Source organism: Leptodactylus fuscus, chromosome 6, assembly GCF_031893055.1.
Source record: "Leptodactylus fuscus isolate aLepFus1 chromosome 6, aLepFus1.hap2, whole genome shotgun sequence".
In the NCBI taxonomy this organism is placed as follows: domain Eukaryota; kingdom Metazoa; phylum Chordata; class Amphibia; order Anura; family Leptodactylidae; genus Leptodactylus; species Leptodactylus fuscus.
Window position 1 is genome coordinate 14553048 of NC_134270.1, and position 16166 is coordinate 14569213.

At 45.6% G+C, this 16166-nt stretch overlaps 1 protein-coding gene across 1 annotated transcript in view; it reads left to right on the forward strand.

Moving 5' to 3' along the window:
* Window positions 1–11496, forward strand: part of FASN (fatty acid synthase) — a 54152-nt gene extending 42656 nt beyond the window's left edge. Inside the window, exons 33-41 of the mRNA XM_075278966.1 lie at window positions 927–1018; window positions 1160–1311; window positions 2228–2473; window positions 4568–4756; window positions 5628–5852; window positions 7127–7347; window positions 8421–8519; window positions 8601–8852; window positions 9584–11496. Of these exons, the coding sequence (XP_075135067.1) occupies window positions 927–1018; window positions 1160–1311; window positions 2228–2473; window positions 4568–4756; window positions 5628–5852; window positions 7127–7347; window positions 8421–8519; window positions 8601–8852; window positions 9584–9721 (1614 nt within the window). The 3' untranslated portion in view covers window positions 9722–11496. The remainder of the gene's footprint in view (window positions 1–926; window positions 1019–1159; window positions 1312–2227; window positions 2474–4567; window positions 4757–5627; window positions 5853–7126; window positions 7348–8420; window positions 8520–8600; window positions 8853–9583) is intronic.
* The last annotated feature ends 4670 nt before the right edge of the window (window positions 11497–16166 follow it).

Consider the following 16166-nt stretch of genomic DNA (forward strand, 5'->3'; position numbering starts at 1 on the left):
TTTTTGTGACTAGTTCTGAAAGATGATATGTGTAAGATTCTCGAGAGTACTGTGGAGGGAAGCTCTGGGGCTGGGATCGCATCGTTACCATTGTTCGTATCCCTTCATCTCTTGTCCAATTCAGGAACCTAATTAGAAAATGAATATTGTCTGATATAAAGTAGGCTCAGATGGCTCCTCGGTGTTGTGCGGATTCCTTGGTGCAGAGATAAGTGGATTTGAGGATAAATAAGATTTGAGGACCCTCTAAGTGCCACGTTTAGTATCGCGGTGGCTCTTTCTTCTAAGTATGTTCTCCATCTCAAGACCCTCAGGCTTCCTAATACCAAAGATGGGCCTCTTGTAGGAGACGTGATTAGTTATTACATATTCTATACCAATCCGGGTGGTAGAGATACGTCATATATGTATACAGCTGGAGAATACTCGTGTAACTATGTATATACAGATGGAAGTGTTCGGTAAGGGTATAGTGGGCTGGAACTGGCCCAACATGGGCACTAGAGGGTGGGCACCAACTACCTAATGACAGAGTATTTAGTTAAAGGGTAGTGAATTCCCGTCTATAGCCTACGCGCGTAATACATTGAAAGCATAGGGAAAAAAGCCTCCCATTGATTTCAATGGGGAGCGCACGTATGCCGGCTCCCATTCAAGTCAATGGGAGCTGCTTTTTCGTGTTTTCACGATCAGAATGAGCGCAGCGTTACATTGTGTGAAGGCTCCCTTAAGACTGAAGAGTGGAGACAACAAGATGTAGTTTATTGTACAATCTATGACATATTCAGCAGGACAGCCTGCTATGTACAGGTGGTGCACATTCATGCGCCTATAGCTCACTGCTGATGTTTTATAAACCTATACACGAGTAGGATATAACCCAGGCACAGACACATGGTAAATGTATTGTTTTCTATCTTGATCAGGTTCTGAAAGACGCCATGATTGAGAACCTATCCACGAAACTGTTTCAAGATGTGAACAAACCAAAGTATGATGGCACTCTGAATCTGGACAGGTAAGTGTTAAATTTTCTGCCGGTATTCTGTTCGGGCCTCTCTCGATCCCTCACCTTTCCTCTTGTCTCCTATATATGATTTTGATAATACCCATATATACCTCTATGGAGTTCTACAATGTCATCTTTGTCGTTTCACAGGGTCAGCAGAGAGACGTGTCCGGAGCTCGATCACTTTGTGGCTTTCTCCTCTGTGAGTTGCGGGAGAGGAAACGCCGGCCAAAGTAACTATGGATTTGCAAACTCAACAATGGAGCGTATTTGTGAAAGGAGACGTCGGGATCATCTGCCAGGTATAATACACACATAGCATAGTCATTATACATACACCTATATAGTCACTATAGGGCGTGTAATCTCAGGGAATACGGATGATGAATTCATTGGTGTGTCAAGGGAGTTGAAATCCATGTGATGCCTTAAAGGAGAACTTGGCTACTTTCTTCATCTAAGGAAGTGACATCATGTCCGTTGGTCACATGGCAATGCCACCGCTCAGTCCTATTCATTCGAGAAGAAGAATGTGGCCATGGTTTCTAATCCTGGATAACCCCTTTAAGGAGTTGTATTATTGATGGGACTAGTCTGGAGGATTGAGTCTGCTTTTCCAGTCAAGAAGTTGTAGATGTTTTCTTATCTTCCATTTTGGAAATAAGTAGAGTCCTGTGTGGAGGGTTTCAAAAATGGGAACGACTTTCATGGGCTAAAACATGGGACCTTTAAGACCTTCATATAGGAAAGGGGTTGGCTGAATTTTGGTGGGACGGGCCAACTATCCCTTGGACAGATAATATTGGGGGAAAGGAGGTTCGGAGATGTTAAATTTTATTATTCCCCCCATTAAGCTGACACCAGACTACAGGTTATTCTCCTCTTCCCATCGAAACCTCTGCACCTACAGCCAGACCCAGCCTATATATGTATAGGAGATTTGCTGTTGACCGAAATGTATGGGAACCTTTAACTTGGGGAAACCCTCTGGACTGGTCAACTAAATACACCCATCAAATATAACAGATCTCCACGAAAACCATAGAAATCGTACCGTAGTATAGGCAAAACTTATGCTGATGGACAGAACTTTGATGGTGGAATGTTCTGCCCATGACATATAGACATAAACCCTATAAGAACCTGAGCATAAGATAATAAATCAGAAAGTTTTTGTGGAGTTTTATTTAACAAAAACCTTGTATCTCTGTCTTGCAGGCGTGGCTGTGCAGTGGGGGGCTATTGGCGACGTGGGTGTCGTGCTGGAGACCATGGGAAGTAATGACACCGTGATAGGTGGTACGTTACCTCAGAGGATCAGCTCCTGTCTGGAGGTCCTCGATCAATTCCTAAACCAGCCTCATCCTGTGATGTCCAGCTTTGTCTTGGCCGAGAAGACAATCTCTGTGAAAAACAAAGGAGCTGGTCAACAAGATTTGGTGGAAGCCGTGGCTCATATCTTAGGTAAGGACAACTGCGTAGAAATTTAGAAGCCAAGACTTCTTAGTCAAAGGAGTCGAAACTAAATCTTCAGTTGCACCTTAGATCTCTGCCGGAAATTCATCGGTGGAGTCTATGAGGTCAATTCATTCCTGATCTCGAGAACGAGCTGCTGAAATTATTACATCACTACTGGCAATAGATGATGTCACAGCTCATCTCCTGCCCCACTCTGCATTGAGCATGCCTAGGAAAGTCTCCCTTAGACCTCAATGTGTCAGATCCAGACTATTGCTGCCTATGGCCACGACTATGCTATAAAGCATATCACTAAACACTGTTAACACAGCTGAGAAGAAGCTCAGGCAAGATGGCCGCTCCCATAATCATGTACTGAAAAAAATATTTAAAAAAAAATTACAATCAGAAAATATAAACAGATTAAAAAAGTGATAAATTTAGTTTTCTGGTTTTAATAATTAAATAAAAAAATTTGGCAACACAAATCTCAGAAAATGGGTTGTCCCTCAAGGCCTAGGTCCGTGTTGGCGAACCTATGGCACGGGTGCCAGAGGTGGCACTCAGAGCCCTCTCTTTGGGCACCCATCTGTGCAGCAGATTATACTGTGTGGGGGCCACTGTGGAGCAGATTGTACTGTGCGGGGGCCACTGTGCAGCAGATTATACTGTGTGGGGGCCACTGTGGAGCAGAGTGTACTGTGTAGGGGCCACTGTGCAGCAGATTATACTGTGTAGGGGACCACTGTGGAGCAGAGTGTACTGTGTAGGGGCCACTGTGCAGCAGATTATACTGTGTAGGGGACCACTGTGGAGCAGATTGTACTGTGTAGGGGCCACTGTGCAGCAGATTATACTGTGTGGGGGCCACTGTGGAGCAGATTGTACTGTGTAGGGGCCACTGTGGAGCAGATTGTACTGTGTAGGGGCCACTGTGGAGCAGAGTGTACTGTGTAGGGGCCACTGTGCAGCAGATTATACTGTGTGGGGGCCACTGTGGAGCAGATTGTACTGTGTAGGGGCCACTGTGGAGCAGATTGTACTGTGTAGGGGCCACTGTGCAGCAGATTATACTGTGTGGGGACCACTGTGGAGCAGATTGTACTGTGTAGGGGCCACTGTGGAGCAGATTGTACTGTGTGTGGGTCACTGTGGAGCAGATTGTACTGTGTAGGGGTCACTGTGAAGCAGTTTGGACTGTGTGGGGTTCACAGTGGGGCAGATTATACTGTGTGGGGGCCACTGTGGAGCAGATTATACTGTGTAGGGGCCACTGTGGAGCAGATTGTACTGTGTGGGGCCCACTGTGGAGCAGATTGTACTGTGTGAGGGCCAATGTGCAGCAGATTGTACTGTGTGGGGGTCACTGTGGAGCAGATTGTACTGTGTAGGGGTCACTGTGGAGCAGATTGTACTATGTGGGGACCACTGTGCAGCAGATTATACTGTGTGGGGGCCACTGTGGAGCAGATTGTACTGTGTGGGTCACTGTGGAGCAGATTATACTATGTGGGTGCCACTTTGAAGCAGTTTGGACTGTGTGGGGTTCACTGTGGAGCAGAAAGCTCTATAAAGCCCCATTCACATGACCGTATTTTACAAGTCCATAATTGTCTGCAATTGTGGATCCGCACATAATTAAGCTTAAATTCCCGTGTTGGCACTTTGTGATAAATTAGTGGGTTTTGGGTTGCAATTTGGGCACTCAGTCTCTTCAAAGGTTCGCCATCACTGGCCTAGGTGATAAATGTTTGATCATTGGAACCCCACAATTAGTAGAACACGGATCACAAGCCTCCCATTTGTTCACACCGCACCCCGATGCTCTATTTCATGTGTATAGTCTCATAGAATTCGAGTAGGGCAGCACCGCGTGTTCTTGACCACCGCTCCAGTCAATCTCCTTCTGAATGTAGCCATGCCGTGAGGAGGAACAGGGGACTCGGGAACCCTATTTTAGTGACTGTGGCGTTTCCAGTGGTGGGACCCCCCAATGATCACACATTTATCACCTACTTGTCAACTAGATGATGAATGTCCATAGTGGAACTCCCCTTTAAGACATTTGACTTTATGATTATGCTCTCCTGTCTTCTCTAGGTGTCCGAGATGTGACCAGTCTCAATCCTGACACCACGTTGGCTGACCTAGGCCTGGATTCTCTCATGGGTGTAGAGGTGCGGCAGACGCTGGAACGTGACTACGATATTGTCATGGCAATGAGGGAAGTCAGACAGCTAACCATTAATAAACTGCGCGAGCTCTCTTCCAAGCCCGGACATAATGAAGGTGGGATATCAGTAGCAATATGTCACAATAATTTCCTTACTGTCTAAACCAATATGTCATTTTGGCGTTGATGGTTGTCCAGATGCCTAATTGGTATGAAGGACTCCTAATAATCATAATAAATGGGACCACGACATTGTCCCGTTAGAGGATATAGACTTGATACAGGCCAGACCCTTCCTCTCAATCCCACCGAGAGTCCAAATGGAAAGTTGCTTTCTAAGGCTACATCGTACCTGGCATACATCGACCATTGACTATAGTGCATTATAGGTTTTTTACTCTGCCCCCCTGCATACCAAAGTGTTTTAGACAGTAAAAAAAATGTATTTTGATGTATGATGATCTGGCGATGGCTAAATGGACTCGCTTAAATGTGTAATAGATAACAGACATGACCGGAGCACACTGACTCTAGCTCAGCTAGAGCCAGAGCCGGCTGATCACTAGGGGTTAAGGCGGTCAGACCTCCAATGATTGACTGTCACCGAGACAATCCCTTTAAGTAAACAAAAACTGAAAGAAATAGGGGTGTACCAACTTTTTATCAGCCAAGCCATGCGTCAGGAATCCTCTCCTAGACAGAACGTGATCAGACAGTGACCTTCTGCCATATATATCATTATATTTGGTCTTAATACAAGTGACATTTCTTCAGCCTTCCATCCCTAATTATATTATCGCACCTCTCCATCATGTTCCCAAGACTCTCTTTAACCGTGGAGACCCTTACGCTTGTATCGGAGCTGTATAGGATATTTTATAGTGCATCATTTTTTCCACAATTGGCTATATCTTTTGCACAGACCAGTATATACAGTGACAGTAGAAGGTATATGGACAAGGTCTCAGTTTACTTCTAACTTTGCAGAATCCAAACCCTCTCAGAAAAGCTCAGTTCAGCCGGATCTCAGCTTCCTGGATCTTAATAATCTCCTGGTGAATCCTGAGGCTTCCACCATCACTAAGCTGAATGATGTCCAGAGTAATGAACGTCACCTCTTCCTGGTGCACCCCATTGAGGGGTCAATCGCGGCATTCCAGAATCTGGCTTCAAAATTGAACATCTCCTGCTATGGACTTCAGTGTACGAAGGGTAAGTCAGGAAGTGACTAGAACATGGAGGGTGTTGTGGCCTCCTCCATCATACTATACTGTATATGTTTATAGGCTTGAGATACTATGTCATGTGATTTCACATATTACACGCAGCCAGATGTGCCTTACATTACTCAGTCTACCATACATTGGTGGAGCTAGGAAAGACTGGGCCCCATAGCAAGCTTTTGACTGGGCCCCCCTGCACGCTCTGTCGCTACCTTTACTGGCCCACATACAGTATAGTGATTCCTTATTGGCCCACACACAGTATAATGCCCCCTTTATGGGCTCCCACACAGTATAACACCCCCTTTATGGGCCCCCACACAGTATAGTGACTCCTTTATGGGCCCCCACACAGTATAGTGACTCCTTTATGGGCTCCCACACAGTATAACGCCCCCTTTATGGGCTCCCACACAGTATAACACCCCCTTTTCTGCCCCCCACACAGTATACCGCACCCTTTACTGGCCCACACATAGTATATTACCCCTTTATGGGCACCCAGACAGTACAACACCCCCTTTACTGGCCCCCTCACAGTCTTACACACCCTTTTCTGGCCCCCCGCACACTATACGGCTCCCTTTACTGGCCCACACATAGTATATTACCCCCTTACTGGCCACCACACAATATATTGCCACCTTTACTGGCCCCTACACAGTATTGCGCCCACTGACCCACACACAGTACTCCCTTTATTGACCGCCACACATTATATTGCTCCCTTTTACTGGCTCCCACACAGTATAACAACCCCTTTTTTGGCCCCTGCACAATATAACACACCCTTTTCTAGTCCTCACACAGTAAACCGTTCCCTTTACTGGCCTACACATATTATCATATTATATTACCTCCTTACTGGCCACCACACAGTATATTGCCGTCTAACTGGCCCCTACACAGTATTGCGCCCACTGACCCCCACACAGTATAATGCTCCCTTTACTGACCCCCACACAGTATAATGCCCATTTTCTGGCCCCTTATTCAGTATACTGGCCATTTTACTGTCTCGCACACAGTCATCACTTCTGGCTCCCACATAAACTATTGACTTGCCCGATGCTGAATGTTTATTGCCACAGGACGGGGAGGTGGATGGCTAAAACTCACTTCTAATGCTATTTGTGTTCTGATATTTTAGTTTGGCGCCCCCTACACATTAGATTGTGAACATGTTACACAGACTATTTTTTAGTATCTCATCTATTTCATTATGTATGCAGATATGATCAATGTGATATTTTTGGGTTTCAGCCGCTCCCTTGGACAGCATTCAGAATCTGGCCAGCTACTACATTCAGTGTATAAAGCAGGTGCAGCCCGAGGGACCCTACTGGATCGCCGGCTACTCTTTTGGAGCTTGTGTGGCCTTCGAGATGTGTTCCCAGCTGCAGGCCCAGCGGGACAGCACCCTCACCCCCGACAGCTTGTTCCTATTTGATGGGTCCCATTCATACGTTGCAGCATATACACAGGTAAGATTGATCACTTCACCTTACCATTTTTCCATAGGGAGAAGGGGTGTATGAAGGGGTTAAACACGACTGTTTGTCTAGTGAACATGACTGAGACGTTTCTTAAAGGGACACCGTAGACAACCTATAAGATGATCAAGGTAGGTGGGTTTCAGGAGAACAAACCATTGGAAACCTCCCTTACACTATAGTCACATGACCGTTCCATGGCCATGAGAATAAAAAATGGGCCAGGAAATGGCAAGTTCTATTGTTTCACGGATCAGTCTCCGGTCATGTGACTACATCTTATATATGTGAACCCTTGTCCACCACCATAAATGCCCCTCCCCTGATTCCAGCGCAGTTGTCATTTTTTCTCTAGCCCCCCCACTTTGAGTGATCACTGCTGTTAGTTTCAGGACCCAATATGCTAATTATGCCCTCTACTGTCAGGTGGGCGGTCCTAGACTGAGTCAGACACATATGGACCGCCCACCTGACACCAGAGGGCCTAGTTAGCAAATCAGTCACCAAATCTAACCGCGGTGATTTCTCAGGAATGGTGGGGGCTAGAGAAAAAATTCCAAAGGCGCCAGAATCAGTGGAGGGGCGTCTTATTGGAGGTGGTGATAGGTCACCTTATAGAGAGGTTTCCAATAGATTGTCTCCTGGAACCTACATACCTTGAACTTCTTTTAGATTAGCTAGAGCGTCTGTATAGGAAACATCTCAGTCATGTTCACTGGATATAAGGAACCTTAGAACCAGCCAAATAGTCGTATTAACCTCTTCCTCGTTAAAGGAATTAGATTGGCAATAAGATTCACATGGCCTTTATAATGCTATTCCTGTGCCGCCATACCGTACATGTATACATTCTTACATGATGTGTTGTCCATAGTGATGGCACCTTGGTCACATAACGTTCATCATTATGGAGGATACGTCATCTTGTAAAATTGTGTATATAGACCCAAACAGTATAAGGACATCCATGTCTGTTATTGATGAGCAATATCATTTTCAGCCTGAGTTTAGGCTTCTATATACTGACTAATATATAATGGAATATACTATTCTGCTCTTCGCAGAGCTATCGTGCCAAATTAACCCCAGGCAGCGATGCCGAGGCCGAAACCGAGGCCCTGTGCGCGTTCATCCAGCAATTCACCGGTACTGAATATAATAAGGTAAGGGCCTCACATACGATGTATCCTACTGAGTGTATCCAGAAATACAGACGTGTAATAACCTACTGTCCCCCCCCACAGCTCCTGGACACTCTCCTCCCCCAGAAGGACCTTGAGGCCAGAGTCAATGCCGCCGTGGACCTGATCATACAGAGTCACAAATCCATCAAACATGACGCCCTCCACTTTGCGGCCTCCTCCTTCTACTACAAGCTGAAGGCCGCAGACCAGTATGTCCCAGTCAATAAGTATCATGGAAATATCACCCTGCTGCGGGCAAAGACAAGAAATGAGTATGGAGAGGGGCTAGGAGCGGACTACAAACTGTCCGAGGTAAGTGGAGGTTGTGTATATTATTCTCCTATATCCATTGGTTATATACATTATAATACCATCCTTGCCAACTCTACCGGGACATCCGAGAGGCTCCCAAAAAAGGGGGCGAAAGAATAGGCAAATCTCCTAGGCCCAACACAGTCATTTTATGTGTGACTCTGGCACTTTATATACCGCCATGTCCTAAAAAAAAAAAGGCCTGTACATTTTGTGCCCACATCTCAGAATGGTATGTAATCGCACCCATAGGGGCTCAGCCCCATCCAAAAACTGCTGCAGTTTTAGAGAACTATAAAAAGTTAACTTTGGTTCTGTACATTATATTTTGCATCCTGTAATAATCCCCAATTACAGACTGTATTATAGTCCAGAGCTGAATTCACAGTCCCACAAGCTTCAGAGCTGAACTCTTTGCATATTCTTTGCTGGTTCAGTAGCTATATAAGTCTTGCGATGATGTCACTTACATGCTACCCCAATAGAACCAGTCACGGATTTGGGGATGGACTCATTTCCATATAGAACCCGACTCATGTATGTGATATATGTGATGTCATCACTGCAGGACCATCAAGGACCTCCAAGTGATGGAGGTCTCCTTAATCTTAGGCTAGTATTAGATGAACCTATCCCAGATGGATTTGGCTCCTGAATTATGAATATTTAGTCATGCCGAGTATTTCCGTTCTGGATCTGGATCTAAATTCTCTCTTTCCCTTTTCCACCAGGTATGTGATGGGAAGGTGTCCATTCACGTCATAGAAGGGGATCACCGCACGTTTCTGGAAGGGAACGGCGTCGACTCTATCATCAGCATCATCCACAGTTCACTAGCCGAACCTCGCACGAGCGTCCGTGAGGGTTAAACACAAGCACTAGTGTGTTGCACTGAAGCTGTCATCTCCTACTGAAATGAAGGAGAGAATGGCTTCATCTAACACACTGGACTGGGCATATGGTCCCTTTCACATCAGCACAGCCCGCCTATGTGAGCAATGATACACCCACGTTGCCCAGTGCCATATTGCTACCTCCAGTGGCCAGTAACCCTGGAAGACTCACGTTTCATGTTCATTACTACTTCCCCTGCTCTATGTGCACCAGACACAGCGACAGATCCCATGCCTTCTACATAGAGTAGGAGTAGATTTCATTTTGTAGCATGTTGTTCTTATCAGTATTCCAAAGGCGAACTTTAGCACTTAGAAAACCCTGCACACCACGTCTCAAGGGCTCGCGCGTGTCCTCTGAGGCATCTCCGTGCCTGTGAAGAGACCGACGGGTCTTATAATGACATAAGGTCTTCGTACAGTGGAGTCCCTGTCAGTCTTATCGTCTCAGTGGTTGTGTAGTTTTGTAATGTTTTTTTATTTTAATGTTATGTAATTTATTGTATCTCTTCTTGTTCTTGGGGTCACTCGCTCACTCATCGGAGATGCACTTGGCTCCGCCTGGAAATGGTTTGGAGAGTCCAAACCTTCCAGTCATGTAGATATGCACTTGTACAACTCCTCAAGTCTTGCTGAGAGGAAATCTATATGTGCTACACACACATAAAATAATACACAGTAAGAGGCAAGCCCAATGGTATGTCCAATGGTGTGCCCAATGGTATGGCCAATGGTGTGACCATTGGTATGGCCAATGGTATGACCACTGGTGTGCCTATTGGGGTGCTCAATGGTACACCCAATGGTGTGGCCAATGGTATGACCACTGGTGTGCCCAATGGTATGGCCAATGGTATGACCACTGGTGTGCCCAATGGTATGGCCAATGGTATGACCACTGGTGTGGCCAATGGTATGACCATTGGTGTGGCCAATGGTGTGCCCAATGGTATCTCCAATGGTATGACCACTAGTGTGCCCAGTGGTATGCCCAATGGTATGACCACTGGTGTGCCCAATGGTATGGCCAATGGTATGACCACTGGTGTGCCCAATGGTATGACCACTGGTGTGCCCATTGGTATGACCACTGGTGTGCCCATTGGTATGACCACTGGTGTGCCCATTGGTATGCCCAATGGTGTGACCAATGGTTGCCAGTCAGCACATACAGTAACGTCTAGAAGACTTGATCATGTTGTAAGTAACAGGACTTAGTTTACATATATATATGGTTTTTGGATGGTTTAACCCTTACTCAAGGGTTAGAAAAATTGCATGCCAAGATCCAATATGGTGAAAATCCGATATTAGGCTTGGAGTTTGAGCATCTTCTGGTGGGGGAGCGATCCTGTCACCTGCTCCTGGAGCAGGTGTATCTACACTGGAATTTTCCTTGAAGGAAATGAGACGTTCTGCCGCACCTATGACACGGTTGGGAGGCGGACACTGGTTTAGTCTTTTCCCAGATGAAGGCTCGGGACGTGAGGACGCATTTAGGATTGAATCCATGCTAGGACGTGCTGGGACTTTCACTGCGGGCATAGGCGCCTGTTCAGATCCTCCCGCTGTTGAGCGCAGCAGAACTACTTTTACGTAGGCTTATATTTTATTAACAAGAAATAATTGTAATGGTTTTTCTTTTTTTTTTCATACGTTATTTTTCTCTCTCCTGGTAAATATCGCTGCTTTACGATAGTCTTGTGTATGTTGCACTCTCATATTATTAATAAAGAAGAAAAACCTTCCTACTTGTTGTCTATGTCCTTATTAGGGGATCGGCCTATTTGTCAGCGACATAACCTGACCCCGGGGTATTACTAGGGGCTTTAAAGATCCAGGGCATCTATTTTGCCCCTTGGACCCTGGAATAGTTGCATTTTTCTCTCTAGCCCTCACCATTCCCAAGTAATCACTTCTGTTGCTCTACAGTCAGATGGGCGGTCCTGGGACGGAGCAGATGGGGACCGCCCACCTGACAACACCTGACTAACAGAAATGATTGTGCGGGAACGGTGAGGGCTAGCAAAAAGATTCCAAATGTGCCAGAAACAGTGTAGCAGCACCTAGTGAACTGTATATCCTAGATGACCAGCTCCTTGGCACAATCTGTTATGTAAGTAAAAAACAGGAACATATTTAGTTCACTTAGGACATGTTCACATTAAAGGGATTCTACCATTAAAATCACATTTTTTGTCCCTAACACGTAGGAATAGCCTTAAGAAAGGTTATTCGTCTCCTACCGTTAGATGTCTTCTCCACGCCGCCGTTTGGTTGAAATCTGTTTTTTCTTCAATATGCAAAAGAGTTCTCTCACAGCACTGGGGGTGTCCTCAAACATGGTGGCCGCTGAGGAGCTGAGCAGCCGACATAGCCACCAGATCACCATTGTATTACACATGGGAGATCTGGCAGCAATGCCCGTGATCCGAGCCTACTCAGATTGTGGGCATTGACCCTTTGAGGCATCGATTTACTGATGGCACATGTGTGCCGCCATATTTCTGATGAATGAATGAGATCTGGGGGTGGCGATCTGATGTGCATTATACAATATACTGCAATGCGTTAACATGGCAGTATATTGTACTAGTGATCAGACTAGGGGGTATAAAAGTTAAAGAAAAAAATGAGAAAAAAATGTAAAAGTACAAAAAAAAAGGATGATATGGCCATCATTGTACCAATCTGCAGAATACAGGTGACATGTCGCTCTGGCTGCAGAGTAAACACCGTAAAAACAAAACTCATAAGACTGTGGTGCAAATGCAGTTTTTCTCTAATTCCACCCCGTTCTGATTTTTTTCCCGCGTCCCAGGACATCTCAATGACCCATCTCAATGCGACCCCCATAAAGTACAATCTGTCACACAAAAAATAAGCCCCAACCGATGATTGAATTGTTATTGGGTTCCCTTCTAATAAAATGGTATTGCCCGATGTAGGGGTCTCTGAAGCTCGGGTTTATCATGTTCTTCAAGGAACCGCGACTTCTTAGATGACTGCTGGATATGATAAAGGTCATTGTAACTCATTATATTCAGCGCAGGTCGGCGCGGCACCAGCTGGGAGATCATCGTACCGCGACGTAAAATGGCAAGTTCATTCAAACTGATTTCAGAAAAAATTGTGTTTAATGGAGATTCGCAGATTCACTTATAAGGTTAAAAATTCTCCATTTAACACAAGGAAAGAATTTCTTATGTATTTGCTGTACTTATCTAGGACTAAGGAGAACCTTTCACCACCTCCAACTCTTGTATCCTATAATAGGTTCCATTCCATTGACTCCGACACAGTTAGAGTTCTTTTTGTAGCCCCCACCATTCCTGAGCAATCGCTTCTCCTAGGTTGAGAACTCAATATGTTAAATAGGCTCTCTACTGTCAGGTGGGCGGTACCAGGCTATCCCGACTAGACCCGACTAGATATATTGACGATGTAACCTATACTATTATCAGATCTGTGGTGGTCTGTTACTCAGCACCCTCGTCGATCAGCTGCTTTGTGTTTCAGCTGAGACACAGAGAATGGAGCAGGACGCAGATATCACTGTGTAATGAGTGACTGCAGCTTAGGTCCTAATCGAATGAATGTGAGCTGATCTGCAGTACCTTGTCTGGCCGCTACACAAAGAACAGAGCTGTCTGCTTCCAGCTCCATTCTCTGCTGCTGAGAATAGCTGATCAGAGGAGGTGCCAGACCCACAGAAATCTAATATTAGTGACCCATCTTTAAGACATGTCATCAATATTTTTAGCCTGTAAAATATCTTTAATTATTTTTTTCCTCTTGTCTCTATTCTTATTCTCTGTATTCAATGGTCCTGTTTGTACACAGAAATCCTGCACACAATAAGGTTTATTATGAAGAGGGAAATAAAAGAGGAAGCTATGAAGACAGAGGAAAGAGAGAGAGAGAGAGAGAGAGAGAGAGAGAGAGATGAGACTGTCTACAGCATCTAGTGAGCCATTTCTCTCACAGCAGACTGCTTGATAATTCACCTAATAACCCAGCTCTGTTATGGGATAAATCTTTGACTGTATTGTGCAGAGGGGTCTCTTAGCACTCTGCTGCCTCTCTGCTTCTAGGAGCTATCCTCTTCCTCCTCCTCTCTTCTCCCTCCCATCTCCATAGACCTCTATTGCCTGCAGCTTAAAGCTGAACAGCAGCATCCTCAGCCATTTCACCTGGCAATCTCCACATGCACTTCTCTGGTCCATCACTAGACCACAACAGAGCTTGCTCCATAGACCTCACCTGCCACAGGGTTGCTGCTTAAGGAACTTAAAGAGGAGTTTCCCCCACCCCAACTAACTCAAGCCCCTTTCATGCTCTAATAGGCTCTACTCCACTGATTCTGCCGCAGCTAGAATTTTTTCTCTAGCTCCCACCATTCCTGAGAAATCAGTGCTGCTACTTTTTGGTGACTGATATATTAACTAGACTCCCTAATGCCAAGTGGGTGGTGTAAGGTAGGAGAAGGCAAAGGGGTACGAAACAGAGCTCCAATCAGTGGTGGACAGTGTCTGAGCTCAGAACCACGTCGCCTTACCTGGTCCTTCCTGACACCACCCACTTGACTTTAGGGAGTCTAGTTAGGATATCAGAGTAACATCTTAGTGATGGGGGGTGGAGAAAAAAGTCTGACTGTGTTGAAATGGGAAGAATATGCAAATCTGTCTTCCATGATGTAATTAGGAAGTCAGCTGCTGCCTCAGTGTTGCAAACCAATAGAGGGCGCTCACTGGAATGTGCAAGCCTGTCTTCCCTGATGTAATTAGGAAGACAGAATCTCAGTGACATGGCCCAATAGAGGCTGCTCCCTGTAACATCATGCTCGCCCTTCCAAGAGGCCTTTGTTTTGCAATGATGCTGGGATTATTACCAGGTATAGTCTTCTCAAACGAGGACGGCCGTTTCGATGTTATTGCATCTCGTCAGCCCGGTGTAGAGAAGACTAACCTGGTAGAGGTGAGAGGCTTAGACAGGGTTAGGGGGATATCGTCACTCCTTGGGGAGAGACCACCATATAGGTGTGTGGAGACTTCAGGGAAGACAGGCTTGCACATTCCAGTGAGCTCCCTCTATTGGTTACATCATGGAAGACAGATTTACATATTCTTCCCATGTCCCTTGCAAAGTGGAGTGCTAAAGGCTTAATAAGTCTCCACACACCTATATGGTGGTCTCTCCCCAAGGAGTGACGATATCCCCCTAACCCTGTGTTGAAATGGAAATAGCGGCTTTTACGGGATGAAAAGAGCTCAAGTTGGAGGAGGTGGTAAAAGTTCCTAGTTAACCATTTCACCTCCTTATACTACCGCGAATTTATGGTAAGAGGATATAATGAAATGCAAATATAAATTTTGTAGATGGTGGAAAAACAAGAAGTTCAGATTTTGAAAGATTACAGATGACGTTCGAGACCATCCAGGGCTGCTACAGGCAAAGTTTACCTAATTTTAGATTTTCATCTTTTTATCCAAAAAATATATCCTTTGCCATTTTAAGAACATGTAACAGGGAGAAGAGAGGCGTACTTGTTCTACTTCCCCCGAGACCGCGTCTCCCTTCATGTTCAAAGCTTATTTCGGGTCCATAGCCAGAAGCTCAGTTAGATGTATCGTACGGAGAGGAGGATCAGAGTCTTCTTCATCAAAAGATAAGAAAACAGGATTAACACCGAAGAACTGACATGAACACTTTTAGACTATCTTACAAAATCGGGAATCTTAATCTCATGGCCCTACCCAACCTACGAAGACGCTTCTGAGGGGCAGCGGAACTCTCCCTGGTCTTGGTTTCTAAGAACTTTCTAAAAAGTTATGGCGTAAAGTAGAGTTAATGTGCAGAGTGCAGCTATACAGAAGGTAGTAGTGTAGGGAAGGATATCAAAACATCAAATGCCAGATGGCCCAGGGGAGAGAGGGGCCAGTGATGTCACTCAATTACGTCGCCAGTCCCTCTCCAGTGACCACCGAGGCTGCTGACTGGCCTGAGCAGTCAAGTGGGGCGATTGAGACATGGCTCAATCAAACAGACTATGGCGGCCAACGAATATGTTATTACATCACACCTACCTAGGTCCCCTCCAGAAGTTGTCTAGTTCTTTAAGCTGGGCACTGAGGTTGGGTGTACGTCCCCAGCCTCTTTCAATCATAGTACATGTGCTGCGGGGTCAATGACGTATGTCATTGCTGCCCCTGGAGTGCTCCGTCTTCCAGATGTATACTTTCCTTATATTAATAGGGAAAGTATAGCATCAGCAGGAGGCCCCTCTGTGTAAGTGTCGGGGCCCTGGGAAACTGGCAGCCGGGCATCTTTAGTAATTACAGCGCTGCCGGCAGCCTGGGGCCCCGAGCTTACTGATCCGGCCCCTGCCACTAGCAGTGCTCAGTTTATCAATGCAAATGCA